Below are 12,652 nucleotides of genomic sequence, written 5' to 3'. Positions count from 1 at the left end.
CAATGCTTATCTTGTATAATGAAGGGAAGGCAAGAGAGGTGATTGTAATCCACCTTGGTGGGTGTCAAAGTCATAGAGTGAGCGATACAGGGTAGAAACAGGCACTTCGGCCCAACTTGCCCACGCCGACCAACATGCCCCATCTACACTAGTCCCTCCTGCCTGCGTTTGCCCCATCTCCAAACCTGTCCTGTCCATGTACCTGTCTAACTGTTTATTAAACGTTGCGATGGTCCCGGACTCAACTGCCTCCCACATCCCAATGTCCAACCTAACACGGTGGTGCAGCGGTAGAGTTGCTGCCTCACAGCGCCAGAGACCCGGGTTCGATCCTGACCACGGGTGCTGTCTTTGCGGAGTTTGTACGTTCTCCCCGTGACCTGCGTGGGTTTTCTCCGGGCGTTCCTGTTTCCTCCCATGCTCCAAAGACGTGCAGGTTGTACTGGCTAATTGGCTTGGCAAAAATGTCAATAGTCCCTAATCTGTGTAGGATAGTGTTAATTCACCGGCTGGCTTGGACTCGAGGCCAGTTTCCTCTTTGTATCTCTAAAATCTAAAGACTGCACTCCCAATGTATCTGCCCAAATGCCTTTTAAATGTTGTGATAATCAATAGACAATAGGTGCAGGAGGAGGCCATTCGGCCCTTCGAGCCAGCACCGCCATTCAACGTGATCATAGCTGATCATCCACAATCAGTACTCTCAGTTCCTGCCTTTTCCCCATACCCCCTGACTCATCTACCTAATCCTGCCTCATCTAGCTCCTCTGGCAGCTTGTGCCGTACATCATCACCCTGTGTATAAAAATTGTTGCCCCTCGGATTCCACATTATACAAATCTCCCCCCCCCCTCACCTTTAAGTTCATGTTACAGGAGCAGAATTAGGCCATTCGGCCCATCGAGTCTACTCCGCCATTCAATCATGGCTGATCTGTCTCTCCCTCCTAACCCCATTCTCCTGCCTTCACCCCATAACCCCTGACACCTGCACTAATCAAGAATCTGCCAATCTCTGCCTTAAAAATATCCATTGACTTGCCCTCCACAGCCTTCTGTGGTGATGAATTCCACAGATTCACCACCCTCTGACTGAAGAAATTCCTCCCCATCTCCTTCCTGAAAGAACATCCTTTAATTCTGAGTCTGTGCCCTCTGGTCCTAGACTCTCCCACTAGTGGAAACATCCTCTCCACATCCACTCTATCCGGGCCTTTCACTATTCTGTAAGTTTCAATGAGGTCCCCCCTCATCCTTCTAAACTCCAGCGAGTACAGACCCAGTGCTGACAAACGCTCATCATAAGGTTAACCCACTCATTCCTGGGATCGTTCTCGTAAACCTCCTCTGGACCCTCTCCAGAGCCAGCTCATTTTTTCTCAGATAGGAGGAATTGACACCCTTACCTATCCAGAATCTATCAAAGGTATCACACAAAATGCTGGAGTAACTCAGCGGGTCAGGCAGCATCTCAGGAGAGAAGGGATGGGTGACGTTTCGGGTCGAGACCCTTCTTCGGACTGATGCTATCTGTGCCTTAACGAGGGCAGTCACGGTGGCGCAACGGTAGAGTTGCTGCCTCACATCGCTTGTAGCGCCGGAGACCCGGGTTCCATCCCGACTACGGGCGCCGTCTGTACGGAGTCTGTACGTTCTCCCCGTGACCTGCGTGGGTTTCCTCCGAGATCTTCGGTTTCCTCCCACACTCCATAGATGTACGGCCGAAGGGCCTGTTTCCACGTTGTATCTCTAAACTAAACTAAACTATACCCAATGGCTTGGCCTCCACAGGCATCTGTAGTGAGGAATTAGACCTGTGTACTCTGGTTTTCTTCTGAGTGTTTATACCAACAGTGATGTGACCTTCTCCTTGTTCTTCAGGCAGGTGGTTCCTTATGGTCTGGGCAGTTCTCCACGGGTCAGGAGGTCGACAAAGAACAACCAGGTGGAATTGATGGCGACTAGTGGCAGATGTGAATGTAGCAACACAGAGGATGGTCCCTGCCAGCTGTTTTGTGATCAGCATCAGGAGGCAACAAGGTAAGGCACTTATCGGCAAGAAGGGTTACATTGACACCAAGCCAATTAACCTACAAACCTGCACGCCTTTGGAGTGTGGGAGGAAACCGGAGCACCGGAGAAAACCCACGCAGGTCACGGGGAGAACGTACAAACTCCATACAGACAGCGCCTGTAGTCGGGATCGAACCCGGGTCTCCGGCGCTATGAGGCAGCAACTCTACCGCTGTGCCACCATTTACTGGTGCCCTCCCCTAATTCCCCATTTACCGGTGCCCTCCCCTAATTCCCCCATTTACCGGTGCCCTCCTCTAATTCCCCATTTACTGGTGCCCTCCTCTAATTCCCCTAATTGGAGGGTGGCAGGAAACCGAAGATCTTGGATAAAAACCCACGCAGGTCACGGGGAGAACGTATAAGCTCCGTATGGCTGGGCGGCACGGTGGCGCAGCGGTAGAGTTGCTGCCTTACAGCGAATGCAGCGCTGGAGATCCGGGTTCGATCCCGACTACGGGCGCTGTCTGTACGGAGTTTGTGCGTTCTCCCCGTGACCTGCGTGGGTTTTCTCCGGGTGCTCCGGTTTCCTCTCACACTCCAAAGACGTGCTGGTATGTAGGTTAATTGGCTTGGTAAATGTTTTTTTTAATTGTCCCCAGTGGGTGTAGGATAGTGTTAATGTGCGGGAATCGCTGGTCGGCGCGGATCCGGTGGGCCGAAGGGGCCTGTTTCCTCGCTGTATCTCTAAACTAAACAACCTTCGTCGGGATGGAACCCGGGTCTCTGGCGCTGTAAGCGCTGGAAGGCATCAACTCTACCGCTGCGCCACCGTGACCGCCCCAAAGACTTGATCACTTTCCTTGAAAGAATAGACCGGCAGGGTGGAGCCGGGCGTTTAAGAATGTTTTTATCGTCCCGCCCTAACATACACGTGGCCTCTGCACGTTTGTGAACAGCCGCCCTGACAGCTGTTGGACAATCTCACCGGCACAACGCAGCAAAAAACGCTGCGTGTCACAGTCCCGCAACTTATCAGCCCTGCCCGTACCGCGGTCAACCCCGACCACAGCACACAATCTCGCCTCACACTCATTAGGCATGGCATGTTTTATTAGAGGTGTGTCATAATCGTGAGGGGAATAGATCGGGAGAGTCTCTTGCCCAGAGTAGGGGAATCGAGAACCAGAGGACATGGGTTCAAGGTGAGGGGCGGAAAGATTTAATAGGAACCTGAAGGGCAACCTGTCACTGAGGGTTTATTCACAAAATGCTGGAGTAACTCAGCAGGTCAGGCAGCATCTCGGGAGAGAAGGAATGGGTGACGTTTCGGGTCGAGACCCTTCTTCAGACTCGAGAGAAGGAATGGGTGACGTTTCGGGTCGAGACCCTTCTTCCGAGATGCTGCCTGACCTGCTGAGTGACTCCAGCATTTTGTGAATCAATCGATATATTGTACCAGCATCTGCAGTTATTTTCTTATACTGTCACTGAGGGGAGTGGGTGTATGGAACGAGGAGGTAGTGGAGGCAGCAACTATAAAAGCATTTACAAGACTACTTGGGCAGGTACATGGATAGGACTGATTTGGAGGGATAAGGGCCACACACGGGCAAGTGGGACTAGCTTAGATGGCCCATCTTAGTCGGCTTGGACCAGTTTAGTTTAGTTTAGTGATCCAGTGTGGAAACAGTTCTTTTCTCCCACCGAGTCGGCGCTGACCACCGATCTCCCCGTACACCAGCTTAACCTACACACTAGGTTCACAATTTACAATGTTTATTGAAGCCAAATTAACCTACAAACCCCTGTATGTCTTTGGAGTGTGGGAGTAAACCGGAGCGCCGGGGAAAACCCACGCAGGTCACAGGGGAGAGTGTACGAACTCTGTATTTCTGTCAGGTGTCTCCTTAGCGGCCAATACTCTAGCGAAGACAATCCAAGTTTGTCCAGGGTTGGCGTAGCGGTAGAGTCAATACCTCACAGCGCCAGAGACCCGGGTTCCATCCGGGTAACCACTGGCGCTGTCTGTACGGAGTTTGTACGCTCTCCCGGTGACCACGTGGGTTTCCTCTGGGTGCCCCGGTTTCCTCCCACACTCCAAAGACGTACAGATTTTAGGTTACGTGGTTTCCGTTAAAAAAAAATTGCAAATTGTCCCTGGTGTGTCGCGTAGAACAGCGTGCGGGGATCGATGGTCCACGCGGACTTGATAGGCTGAAGGTGCCTGATTCCACACTGTATCTCCAAACAACGTTATCGCATTTTGGCACACAAGAGGCAATTTTACAGAGGACCGATTAACCTGCACGTCTTTGGGGCGCGAGAGGAAACCGGAGCACCCGGTGAAAACCCACGCAGGTCACGGGGAGAACGTGCAAACTCCACGCACAGTCTAAATCTTGGAATGCGGGCAGCCAGGTTTAAATTTGGAAAACACTGAACATACCACTCAGGTCAGACTTGCGTGCAAGAGGGTTTTCGAAGGAGGCAATGACATTTCGTGATTGGTGATGAATCATTTTACATTCTTACCAAAACAAACCTGCCAACCTAACTTAGTCCCGAGGGGTGTGGCAGGGACTGTGAGTTACAGCATGTTTACGTTCGTTACAACGCAGCGCAGAGAGTCAAATGATTCAATCCACAGAGAGACACAAAACGCTGGAGTCACTCAGCGGGGTCAGGCAGCATCCCTGGAGAGAAGGAATGGGTGACGTTTCCGGTCGAGATCCTTCTTCAGACTTGGGAGTCGGGGGAATAGGGAAACGAGAGATACAGACGGTGATGTAGAGAGATGCAGAACAAATGAATGAAAGGCGTGCAGAAGAGTAACGATGATAAAGGAAACAGCCCACTGTTCACCAGGTTAATCCCCGGGATGGCGGGACTGTCATATGAGGAAAGGTCGGAAAGACTGAGCTTGTATTCACCAGCGTTTAGAAGGACGAGAGGGGATCTTATAGAGACGTATTAAATTATAAAAGAACTTGACAAACTAAATGCAGGAAAAATGTTCCCAATGTTGGGGGGAGTCCAGAACCAGGGGCGAGTCGGGCCGAAGGGCCTGTTTCCACACTGTATCTCTCTATGACTCTGGCAAAATGAATTTTTCCTCATCTCCATTATAAAGGTTGTAAAGGTATTTGGCCTTATAAACTTGCTTCTACTCTGAGTACATCCCTCTTCCTACTGGTGGCACTGTAGTGTATGTCTTCTGCAGTCACTGAATAGATGTTGGGCAAAAACCTTTAGGTTAACTAGGTTAATTCCCGGGATGGCGGGACTGTCGTATGTTGAAAGACTGGAGCGACTGGGCTTGTATACGCTGGAATTTAGAAGGATGAGAGGGGATCTTATTGAAACATGTAAGATTATTAAAGGATTGGACACGCTAGAGGCAGGAAACATGTTCCCGATGTTGGGGGGAAGTCCAGAACCAGGGGCCACACACAGTTTAAGAATAAGGGGTAGGCCATTTAGAACGGAGATGTGGAAAAACTTTTTTACTCAGAGAGTTGTGAAGCTGTGGAATTCTCTGCCTCAGAAGGCAGTGGAGGCCAATTCTCTGGATACTTTGAAGAAAGAGCTAGATAGAGCTCTTAAAGATAGCGGAGTCAGGGGGTATGGGGAGAAGGCAGGAACGGGGCACTGATTGTGGATGATCAGCCATGATCACATTGAATGGCGGTGCTGGCTCGAAGGGCCGAATGGGCTCCTCCTGCACCTATTGTCTATTGTCTTTCCAGGAAGGTTGAGATAATTCTAGACACCGATCTTGAGTTTGAGTTTAGTTTATTGTCACGTGTACCGAGGGTACAGTGAAGAGCTTTTGTTGCGTGCTAACCAGTCAGCGGAAAGACGACATGATTACAATTGAGCCGTTTACAGTGTACATGATAAAGGGAATAACGTGAATAATGTTCAGGGCAAGATAAAGTCCAATCAAAGATAGGCCGAGGGTCTCCAATGAGGTAGATAGTAGTTCAGCACCGCTCTCTAGTTGCTGAGAGGATGGTTCAGTTGCCTGATAACAGCTGGGAAGAAACTGTCCCTGAATCTGGAGGTGTGCGTTCTCACACTTCTGTACCTCTTGCCCGATGGGAGAGGGGAGAAGAGGGAGTGGCCGGGGTGAGACTGGTCCTTGATTTTATTGTCATCTGTTTTCCGAAACGGAACAGTGAAGTTCTAAAAGTATGTAAATCATATCATATCATATCATATATATACAGCCGGAAACAGGCCTTTTCGGCCCTCCAAGTCCGTGCCGCCCAGCGATCCCCGTACATTAACACTATCCTACACCCACTAGGGACAATTTTTACATTTACCCAGCCAATTAACCTACATACCTGTACGTCTTTGGAGTGTGGGAGGAAACCGAAGATCTCAGAGAAAATCCACGCAGGTCACGGGGAGAACGTACAAACTCCTTACAGTGCAGCACCCGTAGTCAGGATCGAACCTGAGTCTCCGGCGCTGCATTCGCTGTAAAGCAGCAACTCTACCGCTGCGCTACCGTGCAGATAATAAATATTCCGCCTTTCAACGTAAAATTAAGTCGCGCCATTTATTTTCAATACAGGTTTCAAATCAAGGCACAGAGAGTGAAGCACAATCCAAAGTTACAGTCAGACCGAACAGAACAAAACGCCCTGGACTGCAAACACCAAGGACTGAAATGTGTTTACCAAAATCTCCTTAACATCGCAAAAACGTGAGTTCCGTTTAAGCTGTAAACATAAGGAACATGAGCGGATGGGCTACTCCTGCAATGATGGGCCGAATGGCCTGATTCTGCTCCTATCACTTATGAACTGCAGGTGCCGGTTTTGTGGGGGAAAAAACGCAGAGTGCTGGAATAACTCAGCGGGTCAGGCAGCATCTCTGGAGAACATGGATAGGTGACGTTTCACAGAGTGCTGGAGTAACTCAGCGGGTCAGGCAGCATCTCTGGAGAAGATCTCGACACGAAGACTGAAGAAGGGTCTCGATCCAAAAAGTCACCCATTCCTTCTCTCCAGAGATGCTGCCTGTCCCGCTGAGTTACTCCAGCATTTTGTGGTCTGTGACCAGCAGGCAGAGTCGCCTGGCGTTGAGTTTAGTTTCAGGGGCGGTCACGGTGGCGCAGCGGTAGAGTTGCTGCCTTACAGCGAATGCAGCGCCGGAGACCCGGGTTCCATCCCGACTACGGGCGCTGTCTGTACGGAGTTTGTACGTTCTCCCCGTGACCTGCGTGGGTTTTCTTCGGTTTCCTCCCACGCTCCAAAGACGTGCAGGTTTGTTGGTTAATTGGCTTGGTGTAAATGTAAACATTGTCCCTAGTGTGTGTAGGATAGTGTTAGTGTGTGGGGATCGCTGGTCGGCGCGGACCCGGTGGGCCGAAGGGCTTGGTTCCGTGCTGTATCTCTAAACTAAACTAAATAATGTTCAGTAACCACATGGTTTGTTCAGCTATCCTCATAGATTGGTCAGCGTGATTTAAATCATAAAGTCATAGGTGATAGGAGCAGAATTGGGACATTCGGCCCATCAAGTCTACTCCGCCATTCAATCATGGCTGATCTATCTCTCCCTCCCAACCCCATTCTCCCGCCTTCTCCCCATAACCCCCGACACCCGCACTAACAAGAATCTGTCTATCCCTGCGGTAAAAATATCCACTGACTTGGCCTCCACAGCCTTCTGTGGCAAAAGAATCCACAGATTCACCACCCTCTGACTAAAGAAATTCCTCCATCTCCTTCCTAAAGGAACGTCCTTTAATTCTGAGGCTGTGCCCTCTGGTCCTAGACTCTCCCACTAGTGGAAACATCCTCTCCACATCCACTCTGTCCAGGCCTTTCACTGTTCGGTACATAGAAAACATAGAAACATAAAAAATAGGTGCAGGAGGAGGCCATTTGGCCCTTCGAGCCAGCACCGCCATTCATTGTGATCATGGCTGATCGTCCACAATCAGTAACCCGTGCCTGCCTTCTCCCCGTATCCCTTGATTCCACTAGCCCCTAGAGCTCTATCTAACTCTCTTTTAAATTCATCCAAGGAAATTGGCCTCCACTGCCCTCTGTGGCAGAGAATTCCACAAATTCACAACTCTCTGGGTGAAAAAGTTTTTTCACACCTCAGTTGTAAATGGCCTCCCCTTTATTCTTAGCCTGTGTGGCCCCTGGTTCTGGACTCCCCCAACATTGGGAAAAAATTTCCTGCATCTAGCTTGTCCAGTCCTTTTATAATTTTACACGTCTCTATAAGATCCCCTCTCATCCTTGTAAACGCCGGTGAACACAAGCCCAGTCTTTCCAATCTTTCGTCGTATGACAGTCCCGCCATCCCGGGGATTAACCTGGTGAACAATGACCTGTTTCCTTTATCATCGTTACTTTTTTGCATCTTTCATTCATTTGTTCCGCATCCCTCTACATCACCGTGTATATCACTTGATTCCCTCTCCCCTGACTCTCAGTCTGAAGAAGGGTCTCGACCCGAAACGTCACCCATTCCTTCCCTCCCGAGATGCTGCCTGACCTGACCCAGTGAATACAAGCCCGGTCTTTCCAATCTTTCCTCGTGTGACAGAGTACGTCTCAACGAGTTGCCGCCCCTCGTTCTTCTAACCTGGAGTATTGTGTACAGTTTTGGTCTCCTAATCTGAGGAAAGACATTCTAGCCTTAGAGGGAGTACAGAGAAGGTTCACCAGATTGATCCCTGGGATGGCAGGACTTTCATATGAAGAAAGACTGGATAGACTAGGCTTATACTCGCTGGAATTTAGAAGACTGAGGGGGGATCTTATAGAAACATATAACATTCTTAAGGGGTTGGAGAGGCTAGATGCGGGAAGATTGTTCCCGATGTTGGGGAAGTCCAGAACCAGGGGTCACAGTTTAAGGATAAGGGGGAAGTCTTTTAGGACCGAGATGAGAAAACATTTCTTCACACAGAGAGTGGTGAGTCTGTGGAATTCTCTGCCACAGAAGGTAGTTGAGGCCAGTTCATTGACTATATTTAAGAGGGAGTTAGATGTGGCCCTTGTGGCTAAAGGGATCAGGGGGTATGGAGAGAAGGCAGGTACGGGATACTGAGTTGGATGATCAGCCATGATCATATTGAATGGCGGTGCAGGCTCGAAGGGCCGAATGGCCTACTCCTGCATGTTTCTATGTTTCCAACCTGCGTGAGTTCTGAAGGATTAATGGTGTTGCGTGCTTTGTGTTTTTGAAGGCTGCGTTCCGGCGGCGAGCGGCACCTGCGCCCTGCGTCGATGACTTGGCTGGATCGGGCGAGGAGATGGAGACACCGGGACGGCAGTGAAGGGAAGAGCTTCGGGCTTCCCAAGGGCGGGCCAGCATCACGGTGCAGGGGGCGGCCATGTTGAGAAGATGGCGGCCAGCGGAACTGTAACGTGACCGCTGCTTCCACGGAACAGGTCCGGGACTACTAACGCACGAGAGGACATCTTGCCGACACCAGCGGCGCTTGCGGTGCGACACGGTCTTACGCGTGTGTGTGTGTAAAAAAAAAACCCATCAAGACTGCACCGCGGAACGGAGATTCCAAACCGGAACGCTCCTAAAACAGCGCAGAGTAAAACTACAATAAGGCGGCCATATGCAATGCACATTCTTCGGTCGGCAGGGGCTGGATGGGCCGAAGGGCCAGTTTCCACTTTGTGCCGGTCAGTCTACGGCTACATCCCCGGGCGTTGTGCCCTGTCTGTCAGAGAGAGACTGTGACCCTTGTCCCACCCGCAGAGATTGAGACAGAACCGAACTCCGACAGTTGGCGTAAAGAAAATGGACTCCGGTTTAATCCAGGGAACCAACATCTGAACTCGCACGTGAGGCCTGTGCACGGAAACTGGGAGGAAAGAGTGCAAGCGGACATTTTGATATATTTTCCACCAACGCTGGAACTTGTAGAATAGCATTAAAAAAAATTCTTTAAAAAAAAATCTACCTCAGATTTTGTAAATTGCTGACAACTAAAATATGCCTTAAAGTTATCGTTATACATTTTGTGAACACGTTTGGTGATATATAGAACATATGTCCAGCATGTGTTTCGGTCATGTTACATGTGGTGTTTACATCATACATCACGCGTGTTTGTCACGTGTAACATGTGCGTAAGTCACTCAGCACATGTGTGTAAGACATTAGTTACACTTTGGATTACTACATTTCGGATTGAGATCCTTCTTTGGTCTCAACCCGAAACGTCACCTATCCATGTTCTCCAGAGATGCTGCCTGACCCGCTGAGTTACTCCAGCACTCTGCCTTCTACTGTTCTATGTTCTATAGTTCACCCATGTGTGCGTATAAGCACTGTTAAGTCTGGATGTATGTGATTTAAGATGCTGGTATTTAACTGTACAGTCAGAGATACGTTATATCTATGTATATGTGGTAGATTGGAGAGGAAGGCGATATAGAAGAAGGCTTAGAAAATTAATCACAAATCCACAGCCGACATTGATATGCTGACCAAATGAGCAACAGGCTGAGTGGTGCAGCAGTCGAGTTGCTGCCTCACAGCGCCAGAGACCTGGGTTCGATGCCGACTACGGGTGCTGTCTGTAAGGAGTTTGGTCGTTCTCCCTATGTGGGTTTTCTCCAAAGTCTTCGGTTTCCTCCCACACTCCAAAGACGTGCAGGATTGTAGGTGAATTGGCTTCGGTAAAACACTGTAAATCGTCCCTAGTGTGTGTAGGATAGTGTTAATGTGCGGGGATCGCTGGGCGGCGCGGACCCGGTGGGCCGAAGGGCCTGTTTCCGCGCTGTATCTCTAAACTAAACTGAACTGACTACGAGAGCTGTTTATTGGAAATGAGGCAGTATTTTACCTGGATTTTAAAATCATTGTTTTTACTATTTTGACACATTCATTATTTTGGTTACTGACTGTATTTTAAACAGTGCCTTATAATATTCTTGATGGCCATATTGGTCCCTTGTTTAATTTTTAGCCGGTATGTATTTTTATACAGAAATGTGTGTTTTTGCTCTACTTTTATGTTTTTTGAAAACAGTTTACCTGAAAATAAAACATTTTCTATTTAATATGAAGACACATGCCTTTGCATTCTGTTGAGAACACTTCAGTTGAGTTTATTGTCACGTGTACCGAGGTACAGTGAAAAGCCTTTGCGTGCTAACCAGTCAGTGGAAAGACAACACATGATTACAATCGAGCCATTTACAGTGTACAGATACATGATGGGGGAATAACGTTCAGTGCAAGGTAAAGCCAGCAAAGTCCGATCAAGGATAGTCCGAGGGTCACCTGTGAGGTAGATAGTGGGCGTGGAGAGGATGTTTCCACTAGTGGGAGAGTCTGGGATCAGAGGTCACAGCCTCAGAATTAGAGGACGTTCCTTTAGGAAGGAGATGAGGAGGAATTTCTTTAGTCAGAGGGTGGTGAATCTGTGGAATTCTTTGCCACACATGGCTGTGGAGGCCAAGTCAGTGGAGATTGTTAAGGCAGAGATAGATAGATTCTTGATTACCATGGGTGCCGGGGGTTATGGGGAGGGGGCAGGAGAATGGGGTTGAGAGGGAGAGATAGATCGGCCATCAGAGAGATGGAGTGGACTTGATGGGCCGAATGGCCTAATTCTGCTCCTATCACTTATGAACATGAATATCCTTTGCTCGATTGTCTTTCACAAACTGCTGGCTCTAGAGTCATAGAGTCATAGATTGATACAGCGTGGAAACAGGCCCATCGGCCCAACTTGCCCACACTGACCAACATGCCCCATCTACACCAGTCCCACCTGCCCGTGTTTGGCCCACGTCCCCTTAACGCAGTCCTATCCATGCACCTGTCTATGTCAGAGTGAGGCCCAGCGCAAATTGGGAGGAACAGCCCCTCATATTTCGCTTGGGCAGCTTACACCCCAGCGGTATGAACATTGACTTCTCTAACTTCAAGTAACCCTCTCTCTCCATCCCCTCCCCCTTCCCAGTTCTCCCACCAGTCTTACTGTCTCCGACTGCATTCTATCTCTGTTGTTACCTTCTCCCAGCTAACAACGATCTAATCTACATTTTCCTTGATCTCCGTTCCCTTTGTCCTGTTTTCACACCTTCTATCTATCATCTATCTTCGTTATCCTTTACCATCGGTACTCTTTTCCACACCTTTCATTCATTTGTTCTATACCTCTCTACATCCCCGTCTGTATCTCTCATTTCCCTTTCACCTGACTGTCAGTCTGAAGAAGGGTCTCGACCCGAAACGTCACCCATTCCTTCTCTCCAGAGATGCTGCCTGTCCCACTGTTACTCCAGCATTTTGTGTCTATCCTTGGTTTAAACCAGCATCTGCAGTTCATAGTCATAGAGTCATAGAGTGATACAGTGAGGAAACAGGCCCTTCGGCCCAACACGCCCACACCGGCCAACAATGTCCCAGGTACACTAGTCCCACCTGCCTGCGCTTGGTCCACATCCCTCCAAACCTGTCCTATCCATGTACCTGTCTAACTGTTTCTTAAACGATGGGATAGTCCCAGCCTCAACTACCTCCTCTGGCAGCTCGTTCCATACACCCACTAGTCTCTATGTGAAAAAATTATCTCTCGGATTCCTATTAAATCTATTTTCCCCTTCACCTTGAACCTATGTCCTCTG

General features: G+C 49.2%; 1 protein-coding gene across 1 annotated transcript in view; it reads left to right on the top strand.

Moving 5' to 3' along the window:
• Window positions 1–11,007, top strand: part of edn1 (endothelin 1) — a 16,431-nt gene extending 5,424 nt beyond the window's left edge. Inside the window, exons 3-5 of the mRNA XM_078426760.1 lie at window positions 1,881–2,039; window positions 6,598–6,729; window positions 9,238–11,007. Of these exons, the coding sequence (XP_078282886.1) occupies window positions 1,881–2,039; window positions 6,598–6,729; window positions 9,238–9,391 (445 nt within the window). The 3' untranslated portion in view covers window positions 9,392–11,007. The remainder of the gene's footprint in view (window positions 1–1,880; window positions 2,040–6,597; window positions 6,730–9,237) is intronic.
• Window positions 11,008–12,652: the final 1,645 nt, after the last annotated feature.

Source organism: Rhinoraja longicauda, chromosome 2 (assembly GCF_053455715.1).
Source record: "Rhinoraja longicauda isolate Sanriku21f chromosome 2, sRhiLon1.1, whole genome shotgun sequence".
Classification (NCBI taxonomy): Eukaryota; Metazoa; Chordata; class Chondrichthyes; order Rajiformes; family Arhynchobatidae; genus Rhinoraja; species Rhinoraja longicauda.
Note: the sequence above shows the minus strand (reverse complement) of the source record. Positions and strands in the feature narration are given on the sequence as shown.